Source organism: Garra rufa, chromosome 3, assembly GCF_049309525.1.
Source record: "Garra rufa chromosome 3, GarRuf1.0, whole genome shotgun sequence".
Lineage (NCBI taxonomy): Eukaryota > Metazoa > Chordata > Actinopteri > Cypriniformes > Cyprinidae > Garra > Garra rufa.
In genome coordinates this window covers 28,984,224-29,003,643 of record NC_133363.1, presented here as the reverse complement: position 1 = coordinate 29,003,643, position 19,420 = coordinate 28,984,224, and the positions used below count along the sequence as shown (strand labels likewise).

At 38.0% G+C, this 19,420-nt stretch overlaps 2 protein-coding genes across 2 annotated transcripts in view; both read right to left on the bottom strand.

The window, feature by feature from the left end:
• Positions 1 to 19,420, bottom strand: part of LOC141331883 (myosin light chain kinase 3-like) — a 40,366-nt gene that overhangs the window by 11,809 nt on the left and 9,137 nt on the right. The window contains exons 2-8 of the mRNA XM_073836923.1: positions 12,609 to 12,702; positions 12,170 to 12,494; positions 10,621 to 11,102; positions 9,410 to 9,515; positions 5,051 to 5,144; positions 3,767 to 3,876; positions 783 to 924 (exon numbers count right to left, since the gene is read on the bottom strand). Coding sequence (XP_073693024.1) covers positions 783 to 924; positions 3,767 to 3,876; positions 5,051 to 5,144; positions 9,410 to 9,515; positions 10,621 to 11,102; positions 12,170 to 12,494; positions 12,609 to 12,702 — 1,353 coding nt within the window. The remainder of the gene's footprint in view (positions 1 to 782; positions 925 to 3,766; positions 3,877 to 5,050; positions 5,145 to 9,409; positions 9,516 to 10,620; positions 11,103 to 12,169; positions 12,495 to 12,608; positions 12,703 to 19,420) is intronic.
• LOC141332458 (myosin light chain kinase 3-like) lies at positions 15,556 to 16,200 on the bottom strand. The gene has a single exon (XM_073837593.1). The coding sequence runs from the start codon at positions 16,129 to 16,131 to the stop codon at positions 15,556 to 15,558; it is 576 nt and encodes a 191-aa protein (XP_073693694.1). The 5' UTR covers positions 16,132 to 16,200.

Below are 19,420 nucleotides of genomic sequence, written 5' to 3'. Positions count from 1 at the left end.
CAGCGGCTTAGATGTCAGAAATAAATGACTACTGCTATGTTCATTATTACATCAAACAACAGAAACACCTCAATCGCACAATCAAAGGCATTCTTGTCTTCCAATGCACCTGAGTCGACACAATGGCGATCGGAGTCGGACTGTTTCAGCTCTGTGGGGGCGGGTCTAAGGTAAGGTGTTCATGTCAATCAACTATCGTCTGTTGGTGTGTACACATTAATGTTCAAACAACATGTAAAAGTTAGTTTTGCATCCGATGACCCCTTTAAAAAATGACACAGTTCTACTGCACCAATATAACAAATGCACACAAGATGACATGCAGACTACTTATTTATTTAGGTCACAAATTAAGAATACGTTCCCTTGTTTTAATTAAAAGATCCCTCTCGGTGGGCCCCCAAAAAGTAATTCCAGCAATATCATTCCTCTGTGTCATTACCATTACAGTTCTGACGTGGACTCTACTGCTATTTTTTAATTTGGACTTTATCTTTATCATTATCTTTATTTTCCTTGGTGTAAACAGGCTTTGACTTTTTTATGTAGATTGGTAATGCATATGGAATGCATTCCATATTCCAATAAACAACATGTTAACAGCAACACAAGGCACAAGTCCCTTGGCAGTATGCTAATTAAAATGTACGACAGTCATACTGCTAATGTTGACATACATGGGTGATTCATTGGTGGCTTTTTCCATAGAGACAGCCGACACTATGTACTGCTAATCCCGACAGTATCACATTATAACATTCAGTGCTGTGTGTGGGGTTTACCTTAAGATCTAAATGGAGAATGTACTGCTGGTGAAGGTACTGAACCCCCTCACAAATCTGCCTGGTAAACACGATGGCATCCAGCTCCGTCAGGTGGTAATTCTCATCAATGATTCGTTCAAACAATTCACCACCCTCCACACTGAAATAACAAACCATGGAAAGATATTTTAAAATGAACCATATCAAATTTACTCCTCTCCTTTAGTTCTGTCATATTGACATTAAGTGGCTTAAGCCATGTGGGTGCAAGAATTATTTTTAATGCTAAAACAAAACTGAATTTCCTTCTACCGGTACCTTTTTATAAAAATATTCATCTCCCCAAAAGCCCTCATCATTTATAGTTATGCCTTGTATTACAAATATTAATATACACAGATAAAAAATTCATCATTCAATTAGAAGCTTTTGTTTGACAATTAAAAACCATCAAAAATGTGAATTAAATCTGTGAACAAGGCAGGAAGATGACACACCATCATGGCTGTGTAAAGTGGCAAGTGTGGGAGCTCTATGTTCTTGTGACAGAATGTGAGGACCAGGCCAGGAGAGAAATTTGCTTTGCAAATGAGGCCCTGAAAAATACTGTCCAAAGCTAAGCTAGAATTAATATTTAGAACAATATTTACTATATATGCCATTGGTTAAAAGTCAAGTTGGAAACTTCTTGACAAAAAAATCTTTTTCCACAAATGTGTATCTCTAAGGTACATATTTCTAGTAATTGTGCAGTTAAATCTCATATTGTATTTTCAAGTTTTGAAATATTTTTTCATGACCAAATCACAATAATATAAAATTTAATAAGAAGTGCTATATTGACCTATTAAGAATTATTAAAAAGATTTTAGAGATAATCAATAACAAGTACAATTTTAACAATATTTTTAAGTGTCATTTATGAGATTTGTCGTATTTTGAATCCAATCCTTCTTTGTAAATGGCATAAAGTTGATCAAGGTAAAGATTCATTAGTTTGAATATACATTGAACCAACACCATCATAATATCTTAGTTGATAATTCAACATACTTTATATTTTTGACAAAATGTCCCATGTTTTGGTCGTGACTGCATATTTTCAGTAGTGACAGTAATGTTTTGGTGGCGACCACATCACATTACAGAATTTTAACTTGCATACTAAAACACTACTAAAACATACTAAAATACCAAAAATTTGCATAACTGTAGTACAATTTAGCTTTTTCTCCCAAATAAAGGATTGTGTGTTCCCTTTTGTCACTACCAAAACAATGACGATGTGTTTGGGTCGTGACTGTTTTGGTAGTCACAATTTTAGTGAATAACACCCCAAAAAACAAAGGATGTCACTACTGAAACTTTACCAAATGTTTTGGTGGTTACAATTTTAGTGAATAACACCCCAAAAAACAAAGGATGTCACTACTGAAACTTTACCAAATGTTTTGGTGGTGACTGTTTTGGTAGTTACAATTTTAGATATTTTTAATATTATATATTTTTATTATTATTTTAGATATTAAGGCTAGCTCAAAGATGCTGATGAGCACATGGTTTGCTACTACAGTTTTAAAAACTAATACACATATAAAAACTAAATGTTTTGCAATAACTCCCAAAAAAGTGTGCTTAATTGCAAAAAAAGGTGTTCGGTAGTGACGTTCCTTAAAGTTACACACAGATTTTTCAGACTTTTGAACAAATTTACCTCAAAACGATAGGGCCTATTTACGCACACCTTGTAGTTATGAGAGAGAGGGATACAGGAATATTTCCTGATCATAAATGTAGGGGTGTAGTTACAATCAGTCTCAGCTAATGGACTCAAACATTCACTGTTTTGCTAGTGACATGAAAAACGCAGGACACATTTTTTTACGTAAAGTTTCATGATTTACAAAGACAATTAAAAAGATATTTTAAAAAAAATAACAATGAAGTAAAATACAAACATTTTTTCAAGACAGCCATCTCCAAATTGAAAGTACCCAATAAATGATGATTTATATATATATTAAGCCTACTGATATTTTAAATATTATTGTGGGTTTCAATACATAATAGAAGAATCTTAGTAAACATCCGAGATTTGAATACTTAAATGGGTTTTAAATGTGTTTTTAGGTTGTGAGACATACAGTGCCTTGCAAAATTATTCATACCCCTTCATTTTTTTCACATTTTGTTATGTTGCTGCCTTATGTTAAGCTACTTTAAATTACTTTTTTTCCCACATCAATCTACACTCCCTACTCCATAATGGCAAAGCAAAAAATAGGTTTTTAACATTTGTGCAAATTTATTAAAAATAAAAAACTCCCGTTGTATAAGTATTCATACCCTTTTCTGGGACACTCGAAATTTAGCTCAGGGGCATTCATATTGCTTCTAGATGTTACTACACTTCGAGTGGAGTTAAACTGTGGCAAATTCATTTGAATGAGTATGATTTAGAAAGGCACACACCTTTCAGAAAAGGTCTAACAGCTGAAAATGCATACCAGAGCAAAAACCAAGCATTGAAGGTTCACAGAAGCATTATCCATAATGGAAGACGATTGGAACAACCAGGACTCTAGAAAATGTCTGCCAGCCCCCATCCAAGCTGACAGAGCTTGAGAGGTGAAAAGGTGAGGCAAAGAATGGCAGATAATTGCCAAATGCAGATGTGCAAAGCTTGTCACATCATACCCAAAAAGACTTGAGGCTGGAAAGGTGCTTTAACTGTGTACTGAGTTAAGGGTATGAATACTTATGCAATGTACTTATTTCAGTGTTTTATTTTTAATAAATTTGTAAAACTTGCAAATCTGGTTTTTGCTTTGTCATTATTATGGTGTATGGAGTGTAAATTGATGTGGGGAAAAACTAATTTAGAGCAATTTAACATAATGCTGCAACAAAACAAAATGTGAAAAAATGAAGAGGTATGAATACTTTTGCAAGGCACTGTATTTGTGAGGGCATAAGCTGTAAACACACTGGGGTCTACTTACTATTCCATAATGAGTGTGAGATTTGTTCGAGACTCAAAAGCATCATACAGCTGAATCAAATTGACATGGTTTAACTGGTTCATTACTCCAATCTCATTCTTCACTTCATCCTGGAATGAAAGCATAAAAAAGTTGTAATAATAATAATAATAATGCCAACGCAAATAAATGATCATCTGCAATGCATTTCTTTTTCAAACTGCTGTCTAAAGCCTATATTTTAAGCTTTTGAAAATGTGTTGTTATACTCTCCAAAGGATGATAGCAGCAGTGTTAGAAATTAGGTCATTAGCAAGAGAGAAGCTATTTCAGAATTGAAAATGCGCAGTTAAATTGCTGGAAGTGGATTTACAATGATTGCACAGGGTAGCAAAAACAAGCATTTAAACAGCTTCCGAAATAGGGGCTTGACAGCCGTTGCCAACCCTGTAATTGTCTGCCCTAGTAATTCTGGCTCTTCTTGACCGCTATTCTGTGGACTGACCCAGGAAAAGCATTCAATTATTTCATACGAAGCTACTCTCCCTCTCTCTCCGGCATACTTTGGAGCAGACGGCACATGCTGGAGGAATGGAACATCATGTTGTCACTAGGAAAGAGCTTTTCGAAATGCAAATGTTTCCAGGAATGAGTGTACACACACCGTACGTGATTGTGTGTCGACTTCTTTTGCTCTTTTGACATTTGTGTCAAATGGCGGGAATTAAAACATGAGAGAGTTAAAATGATCTGTACTTGCCCATTCCTGACTGATTGCTCTCTAATGATGGCAACTGACAGAACAGAGGGCAGAGAATGACATTGCACTGAGGGCAAGTGCTTATGACAGAAGAGCTGTCATTAGATGTAATTAGCGGCACTTGTTGAAGCTCGGAGGATGTTGGGAAGAGATGAAAGTACATGTGCAAAGATTTTTAGACTTCACATTACACAAAAACAGCTCAGTGTTAGGAGTGTGTATAAATATTATGTGCTTTTCTGCATGGATGTGTGCTTTTTTTAATGCAGATACTAGAAACAACATGCGCTTCCATATCCTTGAGGGACTATGGGTGTTATTATGTTATTTGCGAGAGTGCGAGAGCATGTGTGAATGTGTGCACATTTTTTCATATGCTCATATGCGCAGAACTGAGTGGTTGTCAAGGAAATGTTCTCATAAAGCAACCTAACAGGAACAGAGTGATGGACAGATTGGAGTGGGAGGGGAGAGAAAGAGAGAGAGAGAAAAAGGGGGGTAAATATTTTTGAAACGCTAATGGTTTATGCATATTTTCTACTCACCCTCTCTTTCATTCCCCGCACTTTTATGATCTTGGCAGCCAGCATAAGACCTGATGACAATTCGGCACACTTGTGAACCTGTCCAAAACGGCCTCTGCAGCAACACACATACACCAGATTTCATTTCATGGATTATGGAAATCATTTCAACCTTTGTGAAAGTTATCTGTCACTATTTGCTGTTTTTCCTCTCGCTGTGTATTTACTTGCTGTGTCTCCATGGGGTGAGATATCATGTTTGTGTCAAGATGGTGGCTACTGCTGGCCGAAAATAAGTTCCATGCAAACAGACCTGCTCAACACCTGACAAAAATAAACTCTGCTGATGATGAGTCAAAAAACAAGGCAGTGATTATTTGTGCCGTATGTGGAGCGAGAGGTGGAGAGGGGGTCCAAATGAGCCCTTGTCTGTGTGCACCAGTCATTCAGCTAGTGCTGTATGTTCCACTGGCAGTGCCCGCATGCTTATCTGCCAGTCATGGAGAAAGAGTATACCCTCTTTCCCACCCCCCTCCACTTAATACTCCTATCTGCTGCACTGTTGTCAGCATGTCAGACATAGCTGGGCAAATACAATATATGCAGATAGTGCCAAGAGAAAATGTTAGCCAGTATCAGATTTATATATAAATTATTTATATAAATTAAACATATACAGTATATATACAAATAAACAAGCTTTCCATTGTATGTATGTATGTTCCATGTATGGTTTGTAACGATATAGCACTATTTGGCCAAGAATACAACAATATGAATATCTAGAATCTGAGGGTGCAAAAAAAAATCGCCTTTAACCCTTGTGCGACCTTATGGACATTTTTGTCCATTTCAGTTTTGTTTTTTGTTATAAGTTTACCTGTGTTAATGCCAACTGCATACATTTTGTCTCAGGTGTGTATTTTTATTGAAATTTAATATTTCACCCTCATTTTCTTCAAAAAATCTAATTTACCCTCTGCACAAAAATGTCCACATTGAAACCCATAAAACTGCATTTTTTTAACCCAGGGCCATTTGACTATAAAACGATGAAATATTTGCTAATAGGGATTCATTTTATCGGCAAGGCTTTTTTACATTTTTACCATTTTTTACTAGATTGTGGCATTTTTTCAAATATGGCATATAAAAGAAATACTCGCTTTATTTGTGTTTTCTGTTTATGCATATTATAGTCTATTATAGAGTCAATTGGAAAAATAATGCAGTTATAATTGTGTGGGTATGTTGGTAAGGATGTCAGAGTGTGGTTTGCATGTGTTTACTGAAAATGTAATTTGTGTAATTAGTTTGAAAGAAATTATATCGTACTGGCAATAAATATATGAGTCACACCCTTGGCAGGGTCATAGGGCCATGTGAAAACTATGAATAAGGTCAAAGAAGGTTAATGCGCTTTGAGGATTTTTCTTTTTCACCCAAACACACATCTTAATCCTTGATTGCACTTTTTCATTTGTTATTGTTTTTGTACAGAGATAAAGGGTGAGCTTGAATTTGATGTAGAAGTTTAGAAGCCCTAAATACATTGTTTTTGTTTTCACCACAAGAAAATGCTGATTGTTTAGTCTGGTAGATTTTATACAAAGTTTGAGTGTTCGCACAGCCAAACAGGTGTTTGCAGTGCAAAACCTATACATATTTGGTGCTTGAGGGCTTGGTCATTTCATTGCTTGCAAGATGACGAGACGTTACTCAGCAGAGGAAGCTCTGGAGCTAGTGTTGCCCACTGGCAGTGAGCATTATGTAAAGAAACCAGCTTTTAAACTAGCTTAAAAATGAATGAATATTTGGTAATTTTGAATAGAAGAGATGCTGATAAAAACAACAGTCAGTGAATGTGGAAAAAAATATTAATATATAACATTTCTATGACAGTTTTTTGACATGGACATTTTTTCCATTAGGGACTTAAGTGTTAGTTTTTTTTTTTTTTTAATCTGACACTACATAAAAAATATAAATGCCTCAAAATTAATGTTGTTGTTCTTCACTGATACAGCCAAGAATCTAATAAGCAAAGAAAAAAATTCTGCTTAGCATTTAGTATATGGAAATTAACTACTATTTTTAATTTTTTCATAAAAAAAACACCTGTGGCATTATGTAAACAAACCAGCATTTAAAGGCTTACAATTCTGAAAATTAATGAATGTTTTTGAATGCACAAGGGTTAAAGTTGTCCAAAAATGTTGATATATTTACAGTAGGAAATTAACAAAATATCTTCATGAAACATGATCTTTACTGAATATCCTAATGATTTTTGGCATAAAAGAAAAATAGATCATTTTGACCCATACAATGTTGGTTATTGCTACAAATATACCCATGCTACTTAAAGGAGTAGTTCACTTCCAGAACAAAAATTTACAGATAATGTACTCACTCATCCAAGATGTTCATGTCTTTCTTTCTTCAGTCTTAAGGAAATTATGTTTTTTGAGGAAAATATTTCAGGATTTCTCTACATATAGTGGACTTCTATGGTGGCCGCGAGTTTGAACTTCCAAAATGCAGTTTAAATGCAGCTTCAAAGGGCTCTAAACGACCCCAGCTGAGGAAGAAGGGTCTTATCTAGCGAAATTATGTTTTTTTTTGCTTTGTTTTTTTTAAACGATTTATATACTTTTTTCGTCTGCTTGATCTTTGTGTATTCTGGTTCATGAGTTAGGGTATGTCCAAAAACTCCCATCTCATTTTCTCCTTCAACTTCAACATCGCCCTACATCGCTGTTTTACCTATTTTTGTACAGGGTGTTTGACCTTCTTTGGATGTTTACTTTGTAAACACTGGGTCAGTACTTCATCAGCGATGTAAGACGATTTTGAAGCTGGAGAAGAAAATGGGATGGGAGTTCGACATACCCTAGCTGTCATAAAACGGAATACACAAAGTTCATACAGAGCTACACAAGACGAGAATTTGAGGTTAAAAGGTATATAAATTGCATTTTTTTTTAGAAAATAACCAATTGTTTTGCTAGATAAGACCCTTCTTCCTCAGCTGGAATCTTTAGAGCCCTTTGAAGCTGCATTAAAGCTGCATTTTGGAAGTTCAAACTCGGGGGCACCATAGAAGTCCATATGGAGAGAAATCCTAAAATGTTTTTCTCAAAAAACACATGAACATCTTGGATGACAAGGGGGTGAGTACATTGTCTGAAATTTTTGTTCTGGAAGTGAACTTCTCCTTTAAAGGATAACTGTTGCCAAAATGCAACCTGGGCTGTTTTTTTTTACTGTGAACGAGACAAACTTATATCTAAAAGCATAATTACGACAAACGAGCCGTTTTTGAGATTGACCGTGATTTAGTTTTGTGGTCAATGGCCGGTGAATGGGAGTACTAGGGGCATACATTTGAGCGCATCAAAATCGATATTTTTACAACACTAAGAAGGCTCGACACACCATGACACTTTGCTCGAAGTATCGCCTGGGTCTCTACACATGAACTCCAGCATTGAGAAGATTGTTTGTGTACACACAGTTTACTAAAAAGAAAGTTTTTGAACAACTCACTTTCACTGTTTTGCCAGTCAAGAAGTGTCGATCTCCGAATGCGAGGATGGATAGCTCCTAAAGCATATTTCCATATAAATGCACGGCTAATTCGTTGTTTTGTCACAAGTGAAAAACAATATTAACTTTCTAGTTGTAAAAAGAGCCTCATATAAGCCTAATATTTCGTCCTATGGAGTCCATTCATTCGCATTCGGAGATCGACACCTCTTGACTGGCAAGACGGCCGCGAGCGGAAACTCAAACAGTGAAAGTGAGTTGTTCAAAAACTTTCTTTCTTACTCCCATTCACCGGCCACTGACAACAAAACGAAATCACGGTCAATCTCAAAAAAGGCTTGTTTGTCGTAATTATGCTTTTAGATGTAAGTTTGTCTCATTCACAGTAAAAAAAACAGCCCAGGTTGCATTTTGGCAATAGTTATCCTTTAAGTCTGGTTTTGTGGTCCAAGGTCACATATGACATCCCTATCCGGTCCTTTGTGATTCACTGACTACATAAATGTGTTAAATAAAGCAAGTAGCATTAAATGGGTGTAAAGTCACTATTCACCCAAAAATGAAAGTTTTTTTATTTACTCATACTCCTATATGACGTAAAAGAAGATATTTTGGTAAATTTGTCTTTTTTTTCTCCATACAATGGAAGTCAGTGGTAAGCAAAACTATATGCATATATATGATATATAAAGGTTTATGAATAGTTTTGTTCCCTGCATTCGTCAAAATATCTTTTTTACGTTCTACAGCAGAAAGTAAGTCACACAGGTTTGGAATAACAAGAGGATGATTCATTTTTGGCTGAACTATCTTTGTAACACATGGGCTCACCCGCCAAGCAGCTCTTCGGGGTTTACAGCATAATATGCCTTCATGGGAACTTGCTTGGCACTGACGATACGATGCTCAAAGGGGGCTGGAAGAGGTGGACTGTCATCTAAAAAACAAATATCAGCATGCTAAGAGACTACCCCAAATACAAATACAGGCTGTAACATAGAGACATGATGAACGCTGACATCAAGAGTGCTATTTGCAAGTTTTCATACTGAGGTTTGACAGACTATAAGCTGCTTAGCCTCATTGTTACAATGATGAATTGGACTTTAAGTTATTTTACCAATTTCTAAATAAGCCTTATTGATCATTTCTGTCACATGATATTTACTGATTGCCAGTGTCAATGTTTATTATGTGTCCACAGTATGCTGTTGTCATTACACGACTCGTGTAATTCTTTTCAGAAAATCAAAAACAAACAGCACACCTACTGCAGTCCGACTCCCAAAAGAATGACTCTTTAGTGAATCACAAACATACACCACAGTGTAATCTGACTCTCGGACAAATGACTCAAGAGACAGTTATTTCAGTGATTTAAAAATATAAATTATATCAAATTCCAAAGAAATATGTATGTTTAGATGCTCAGTTATAATTAATAACATTTCTTTTCTCCCAAATATTTATTTAGTATCATAAAAGCATTAATTCACTCCAGAATTAAAATTTCCTGATAATTTACTCACCCCTAAGTCATCCAAGATGTTCATGTCTTTCTTTCTTCAGACCAAATTAAAATTGATGCTTTTGATTATTTTTCTACATATAGTGGACTTCAATGTCAGGGGATTAGGTTGAAGGTCCAGGTTTTAGTGCAGCTTCAAAGGACTCTACACGATCCCAGCCAAGGAATAGGGGTCATATCTAGCAAAACGCTCAGTCATTTTGTAAAAAAATTTGGACTTTCAACCTGCTGATCCCCACTGAAGACCACTATATGGAGAATTTTTTTTGAATGTTTTCCTCAAAAAACATAATTTCTTTTCGACTGAAGAAAGAAAGACATGAAAATCTTGGATGACATGGGGTGAGTAAATTATCAGGAAAATTTTAATTCGGGAGTGAACTAATCCTTTAATGAATCTGGATTCATACTTTTTTTTCCACAATCCCCATCCCAAGCTAGTGAGGGTTTATCAACACAGTATCACCTCAAGAAATGAATTTTGCCAGCTGGCAGTAACACAAAGTGAACTCACCAATGATCAGTAGCTGTGACTCGGCTTTTTTAAGAGGTGATGATTTTGCTTTTCCTCCCTCAACAACATCTGTTTCTTGTGGACTAGTATCTACACAGTTCTTTATAGGGTCAGACTCCAAAATCTCCTCAATAGTTTCATTTTTCTTTTCGATTTTCATGTTAGCTGGTTCTGATTCTGTCTTTCTTTCATCATGTTTTGGCACAGGTGTTAGGCTCTTCACTGTCTCTTTATGTTGTGACTTGACCTCCGCATCCTTACTGACAGGCTCTTTGAGGCAGAGCACAGGTTTGTGAGGAACAGTCTTCTCTAGTTGCTGTTGTCCAGGAACTGATGGTTTTAATGAGGCCTCATCACCAACCTGTGGATCCTCAGCCTGTTTTTGAGAAACCTCAACCTTTGGCTCAACTTGCTGTTCAGGAACTACTGACTCCAGTGAAGCCGTCACATCAACCTGTGAAGCATCTGCCTGTTCAAGATCCCTGTGAATAATCAAAAGAACAACAATTTGATGTGCTCTTCATTGGCTTTTCAAAGTGAATGAAGAGTATGTGAGACCTTGATGTAATCAATTGAAAAGTACATGTGTAATGGGAATTAAGAAACACAGCATAGTGGGCACCTAAGTGGCTTTATACTACGTTTGTGTATGATATATTAAGTGGCTGCACATGAGAGGCTACTGTGAACAACAGCAAACCCAAGAGCAGCACAAGGTCCTTAATTGGAATGTTTTGAATAAAACTAAATGGCCTAAAACTCATAATGCCTGGCAACATGCATTCAGTCACTAGTTACAATGCTGCATAGCGCAATCTCAAGACCTTGGCCATTAGTCTAATGAATTATGCTTGCCAGCAAACACAAACAACATAGCCTATTATTTAAGGCAGACGGTCTTTTGTGCCTCAGTGAAACACATTAAAACTACAGAGCTCTTGGAATTGCATTATCAGCACTCTGCCTTTTAAAACTCTTACGACAGATGATAAAAACAAGACTGTATGGTTGTGCCTCAGGATTTTTTTCCCACAAGGACTGGTGTAGTGCTGTTCTCGATGACTGTTTTATTTATTTCTTATTTTATGGTCTGTTCGGAGATGTTATTATGAGCATGATTCACTGAAAATGAGCAGATGTTACATTTTTCACAAGTATTATCTTATATTTCAACTTCTGTGATGATTGTTCTGGACACTTTAGCAGGGTTAATTACAATCCTCCATAAATGTGAGGTCTCTAATCTTCTACATAGTTCTTATCTGTTGGAGAAAAGTGTAAAAAAAAAAAAGTCCATTAGAGCATTAGTGCTCCTCACTGACATCAGCTGCTATGTAATTATCCCCAAAGGTGGCCAATGACAATGTTCGGTCTGCCGTTATAACCTGTTTCCTTTATAGCTCAAAGTAATTTTTGACACTTTTTGCTACAGTCTTTAGAAAAACTAAAGTATCATTGACTACATCCCTTTTAAAATTCAAGATGGGAGGAAAATGAGCACATTTTTGCTTTGAACCTTAAGTGGCAGCAATTTGTAAGAATATCTCACCTCTCTTGCTGAAGAGTCAAATCCTTTTCCACTTTAGTTGTTGTCACAGTGACACATTCAGCATTAGCTGGCACGACGGCGGAGCTGTCTGTTTCTTGTTTGGGTACATAATCAACGTCATTCTCCTCAGCCTCCAGCTGGAGTTCAGGAGCAAATGTTTGGACCTGCTCAGGGGCTCTACTTTTCATTGTGACCTCCTTGGCCTTTCTTAAGGTTTTGGAGATTTCTCCTGTACTAACAGGTATCAGAGGTTTGCTTTCAGGAGAAGGTAGGCCGCTGGGGCCAATGGAAACAGTGACCTCTGTCTGCTGGAGTTCAGTTTCATCTGTGTTTTGCAAAACCGTACATTGACATTTACAAATACTTTTTTTTCACAAGCTGTCTCTCTAATATAAACATTTCTAGTCCATAATTTGCTGAAGATATATTTTATTCATACCTGAAATTACTTCTTTAACCTCCTCTGAAGTCTGTGTGCTCTGGTGGCAGAAACTGTTGTTTGGTTTAATGGTGTTGTCATCAGGTTTGTTTTTCTGTGGACCCAAATACAGACATATTACACTTTTGTTGTTTTTTTATGCAGTACTGAATGTTTAAAGCATTTATTTCACTGCCAGCTTTCTTCTAATTGCTACATTTTGTAGATAATAATAGCATACAATTAAAATAACAGAACTTAGAGAGGGTTTTCAAAAAATTCTCTCAAACTTTGGATTCAACGTTTTTATGGGTCTAATTTCATGTATTTGGCAAAGTACTTAGATACCTCTATGAGTAATTGCATCATGAGATTTTTTAAACATGAAGTGGCTGTGTGAATTATAACAATGCATGATGCTCATGCTGATTATGGTGAAGCGTTATTACAATACTCAACTTGTTTACAGAATGGCACTTCACATAGCTTCATGTTCATCACACAGCTCAGAGGGTAATTGTGAAAAAACATTCCATTTTTTGATTTTTGGCATTTGATGCATGAAATGTTCGGTATAATTACACTCTTTGACAACAGATCTGCTTATTACACACAGTGAGGAAGGCTCCATTTTCTAGCGTAAGCCAACTATTGCACAATTTCGCTTGGATCCAAAAGCAATTTCACTTCACAATTATGAAAGAGATGCAGTCTTCAATTAACAATATAGCATCTGTCAATGTACAACCACTCTGGTTAAAAAGAGATGGAATATGTCCTCTAACAAGTGGTTCTGAGAGCATTGTAGGAGAAAATTTCACATTTCTATATACTGAACATAAGAAATCAACTTTCCTTGATCTTTTTACATATAAGCGGTCATTGTACTATAAAAACATCCTGTAAGTTTCAGAACTCAAAACTTACACGTTAGTCTAAGAACAGCTTATATTGAAGCCAATCTACCAAAACCAACCTGGTCTCATGGCAAAAACGTACCTGTGGGAACTTTCTCACGAGTACCAATAAGTATCACTGCAGTTTCCAACAGAAATGAACACTAGAGGTGGTAAAACAGCAAGCACTTGTAATCGTTTTCATACACAGTTATGATTACAGCTCTATATGTTTCGCTTTCCGATGTTATACCTATCAGATTATGCTACCAACACTGTATTTTAATACTGTAAGGGTAGGTGTAGGGTTGGGGTAGGTGCACACAAATTGTCAGAACACCAGATCAGGTGGCATGGAGTTAGACTTAGGATGCAAAAACGTAAAATCCTATGAAAAACGTGACTCACGATGAAAGAGCTGAAAGATGAGACATTGAAAAACAAGCTAAAATGGTATACTTGCAATTGCTTTATTATACCACATTCGCTATGTTCATGCTATCGGTTTAGGTATAGTACAAATTGTATGTTATTTTAATACGTCACAGAGCATTAGAGTTATAGCGCCACTCAACGGACATTTCAAGTCAGAACTGCGGTGACACTTACAAAACCAATGTCACATAAAATGTACCACATTTACGTTCATCTGTTCTGGGGGGAAAAAAACAGTGGACATTTCTGTTGGAAACTGCAGTGATATGTCCCTTTTGGAACGTATTGTACGTCTTGCGATAAAGTTCCCATAGGTACGTTTTCACAATGAGACCAGGTTGGCCAAAATGAGGTTGTGGAATGTGCCACTTTATGATGTAATAGTGTGGCTAAACACTGCCTCTGCAGAAGATCAACGCCTACTTCTACATCACTGCCTGTTTAGCCCCGCCCACCAATTTACACACGTAGTGTAAATAACGAGAGCGACAAATGCAGCTCTACGCAGAAACCAAATGATAAAGATGGCAGGACAACAAGACGCTGTACAGTGTCAAGGTGTGGAAAAACACAGTCTTTGCAATGCCTTCCTTCTGATTCAAACATTAGAAAAAGAAGTGGATGAACTTAATTTTTAATGAAGATCAAGACTGCGTCAGTAAGAACTTGGTCCTTTGTTCACTTCATTTTATTGTGGATTTGTTTAAGGCACTGTTTGTTTGTTATTACAGATTGTTTGATAAGTACTGAGTATTTTTCCATTTTTAACCTAAATCACAGCAGCACCCATCTATGAAAAACTGTAAAACTGTTAGCCAATCATAGCAGTGGGTATTTACAATCCCATCCACAATCTGCCAAACCTATTCAAACAGAGCGTTCTGATGAGGGGGTCAAAAAAGGACCTCATAGAACAGTACAGTAAAAACAAAGGCAGTTCATGACCCGTTTTAAATATGTGTGATAAAGGTTTAGGGTTTAAGCTGTGGCTTTGCTAATTGCAAAGCTGGGTTAACATATACTCAGTCACCATTGGCTCACTCACATATCCACTCTAGGAATTTGAAACACGAGGCCCGTTCAGTCTCATCATAGATAAAATAGCAACCTTGGCAAAAGGTTAGATTGGCCGTAAACGTAACAAGCTCGCTAGCAAGAATAGATCAGCCAACAAATTAAATGGTGGAGAAAACAATGGTTATTGAAAGTTATTATGAATTAGTTATTACTATGTTATTACTAATTTCCAATGAATTAGAAAAAAGAATTTGTTTTGTGTATTTAGACCATTGTAAATGCAATACCATAAACTATTATCATACTCATGCTACTTTAGATTTAGACATCTTATGAACAGTAAAGACCACCTGACAACTACTGTGCTGAAATTTAGTATGTAGAAAAGTGATGAGTACTAAACATTATGTTCAGTCCTTAGTGAGTGCTTTTAAAAGAAACAATCAATATCACATTAGGTATTATGTCACCTTTGGCTGTTTTGAATGTGTGCTCATTTTCAGGGACAGTAGTAAACAGCCTGAAAATAAACAGCTCAGATTTCACCTCATTTTACATTATCTGCTCTGTTACTCCAAATATCACATAACCTCTGTGTTTTTCTGTTTGGAACAGAGATTTCAGTTGACCAGGATCTTACTGACCTCTTCCTCAACAGTGTCCAGAAGGCCTTGTTTCCTCCAAGGCACCACACCATTAAGGATGAACTCCACTATCTTTGAGTTACGGAAAGCTTCTCCCACATACCCTAACACTTTCTCCAGAGTGGACAAAGAACTTCCCATGCTTTCAATCTTCTTTTTCTGCTGCTGGCTCTCGTGCTTGAGATTCTGAAGCAGATCCACAGTTTCTCCACAAAGCGATCGGACCTCAGTCAGCAAAGGAAGTTTGCTGCTCTCTCGCTGACCGTTCTTGATCACGTTCGATTCTTGAGCACCCTGCTTGTGCTGCGTAAGGCTCCTTTCTAGTGCCTCCATTCCTTGACACAGTAAACTCAGCTTGTGAAGCACCTCCGTCTGGGTCCGTTCAATCTGTTCCACTTTCCCCTCCAGGGAGTTTAACTTGACCTCCACATTGCTAAGGCTACCTATCAGAGTTGGACTCGGCTTCTTGGCGGTCCCAGATGGAGAGTTCTCCAGCCTGTTGCCTTCATACATCTTGGCAATACAGGTGGCCAGAGATCCCTGTTTACTCATGGCTGGCCCCGGTCACATGCACTGAGAAAATGCAGAAAAAGAGGAAACCCCACTGATCCCTCCGCACCCAATTTCAGTTCCCCCGTGGTCTCTATGTTTGTCTGAGGTATTGTGTGCCTCTCACAAAACAGACAGCTTAGACAAACCCTGTTGTTGGTATGTGCCAGAGACATGACACCTCTTAAATAAACACCTCCATTGGGTATCTTATCTCTCCACTTCTATTTTCCTCCCCCTCTTCTCTCTCTCTCTCTTGCTCTCTCTCTCTCTCTCTCTCTCTCTCTCTCTTCTACTCTGGGACAGGCCTCTTATATGATCTAGCGGGCCCTGGTGATTGCCAAAGTTCCATCAGTCTCTTGACGTCACCAAAACTTTTACATTTTCCTTAGCAGATACTGCTGACAGGTGAGCACGCAAGGAATGACCTCTGTAAACGGCCAGTAATTAGTTAGAGGAAAGAAACATGAAATATAACTATTCATGTTCTTATTATGTTTTCTTTTTTAATTCATTGATACACAATTGCAGCATTGTCCTTTAAGACTCAACCACTGGATCCACTTTGCCAACTATATATCACCTATAACACCCTCCTCATTGGAACGTGACATGACATTGGCTGACATTTTAAGTAAAAATAAACTCTGTGGACACTGGTATGACAATGAATGATATGCTACAACTGTCTCTCTCTCACCTCATCTGGAATTCAACCGTAGTTAATCCTGGGTCTTTCCATGAGCTGAATCATTAAAACATTATCATTTAGTGAAGCAAACTAGATAAAGTTCCTTCATGCAAAATATGAAACATCTACTACTCATGTCTATTACTAATTTATTTTCACACTTTACAAGTTTATAACATTATTTAATGCATACCTTCGTAAACAAACAAAAAAAAGTATTTATCTAGGTAAATAATAATTTCTACCTATTTATAGAGGGTTTTCACAATGCATTATCAATCTGCCATATTGGCAGCACAGAACTAAATCAATGCCACTGAATCAAACGAAACTTGCATATTTTGCTGATTATTGCTGCTGAAAATGGTAAATTATTGTCTTGTTTTGGGCTGTACTAATTTGTCGGACCGGGAAAAAAAATTGAGTACCATAGACTGCCAAAAATTGTAACAAATCAAGGAGAAGAGTCCAAAAAACTGTCTGAGGGAACAAAAGGCATTTGTGGTTGGCCAGACTTAACTAGGATTTCCAGGACAAGAATCTTAGCATTCTTTCCTGCTTACTAAGTCCTTCTCCATATGATTTAGCACTTTTCACACATTTTTTCAGTGCTTTAAACAGCATAAATTAGGAGTACAACGTATTAGAGCTGGGCGGTATGACCAAAAATTTATATCACGGTATTTTTCAAAATTATACGGTATCACGGTATATGACGGTATTTTTTTTTTTTTTTTCATGCATGACTAGGTGTTAACCACATTTCCTAATAAATTAGAGAATAATTACTGCAGTATATTGGCTTACATTGACCGGACTAGTATTAACCCAGGTTTGATTGGTCTCACAAAATGCTGCTGTTCACAAAGAAGTGACAGTGGCACTCATAATTGTAATGAGGTAAAGAAATCAGAATTCATGATTTGCAGTCAAAATACACAACACTTTATTGTGCATTCTTCACAAGTTCACATTTACAAGTCTACGCGTTTCTCTTCCAGCAGGAGGCGCTGTCAGAATGGTAGTATACAAAGTAGCGCAACAAATGATTTTGAAACGTGCAGAGCTCATATTTATTCAATGGATAGCCTTTTGAAGTTTCATCGCAATTTTTGTCTTTCAGTCCCCACATTTTAGACCACCTGAAATCATAATTATGACTTTCATAAAACCCTAATAACACTGCAGTCATGTAACAAATGTCCACTGAGACGGCGAGATGTGATGAACCCAAGTGCAGTTTATTTACAGTGACGATAATCCATAATCCAAACAAACAATCCAAACGTGAAATCCAAACAACAAACGTAATCCGAACAATGACGAGACTAGACTTGACTTGACTTGGCATGAAACAGACTTGACTTGATAACTTGACAAAAGGCTTGACTTGGCATGAACAGACTTGACTTGACTTGACTTGATACAGACTTGACATAAACTTGACTTGAAACAGACTTGATCAACACTCACCAAACAGCAGAATTACACTTCAATACTTCAATACGCGACAGGGAACCATTCAAACACAAGGGCTATTTATACTAGACAATACAGGTCACATGACACAAACAACCAATGAGAATCAAGGAACAAGACCATAGCAACCAATCAGGACAAGACACATGGAACAAAGGGACCAATGGCAGGAATACATGAGGGAAGGGAAGCAAGACACAACAGCATGAAAATGATTACATAATAAAAGACATGAAAACATGAACATGAAACAAAACCCCAAAACAAAACCAAAAACACCCGTTACATTTCCCCCCCTCTAAGGGCGGCTCCCGACGCCCAAAACAAAACCCTAAACTAAAAAGTCCAGGAGGGTGGTAGAGCAGGGGTGAAATAGGGGGCGGGATGGAGGGCCAGGTCCATGTAGGGGAACAGATTCAGAATCATGGCATGGAGCAAGAAACAATGGGCAAGACCAAGGGTACAGTGGTGGACCTGGGCAGTGGAGTAATGGAGGACCTAGACAATGAAGCAGTGGCAGACAGTGGGAAACTGGAGGACCTGGGCCGTGGAGCAGTGGCAGACTGTGGAACAATGGAGGGCCTGGGGCATGGAGTTGTGGCAGACAGTGGAAACTTGGAGGATCTGGGCCGTGAAGCAGTGTCAGACAATGAAACAGTGGAGGGCCTGGACCGTGGAGTGATGGCAGACAGTGAAGCTCTGGAGGATCAGGGCCATGAAACAGTGGCAGACTGTGGAGTAGTGGAAGCCATGGCGGGGCCGGCAGAGCAGGAAGCCATGGCGGGGCCAGCAGAGCAGGAAGCCATGGCGGGGCAGGCAGAGCAGGAAGCCATGGCGGAGCCGGCAGAGCAGGAGGCCTTGGCGGTGCAGGCAGAGCGTGAAGCCTTGGCGGAGCAGGCAGAGCAGGAAGCCTTGGCGGTGCAGGCAGAGCAGGAGGCCTTGGCGGTGCCGGCAGAGCAGGAGGCCTTGGCGGAGCAGGCAGAGCGTGAAGCCTTGGCGGTGCAGGCAGAGCAGGAGGCCTTGGCGGAGCAGGCAGAGCGTGAAGCCTTGGCGGTGCAGGCAGAGCAGGAGGCCTTGGCGGTGCAGGCAGAGCAGGAAGACTAGGCGGCGCAGGCAGAGCAG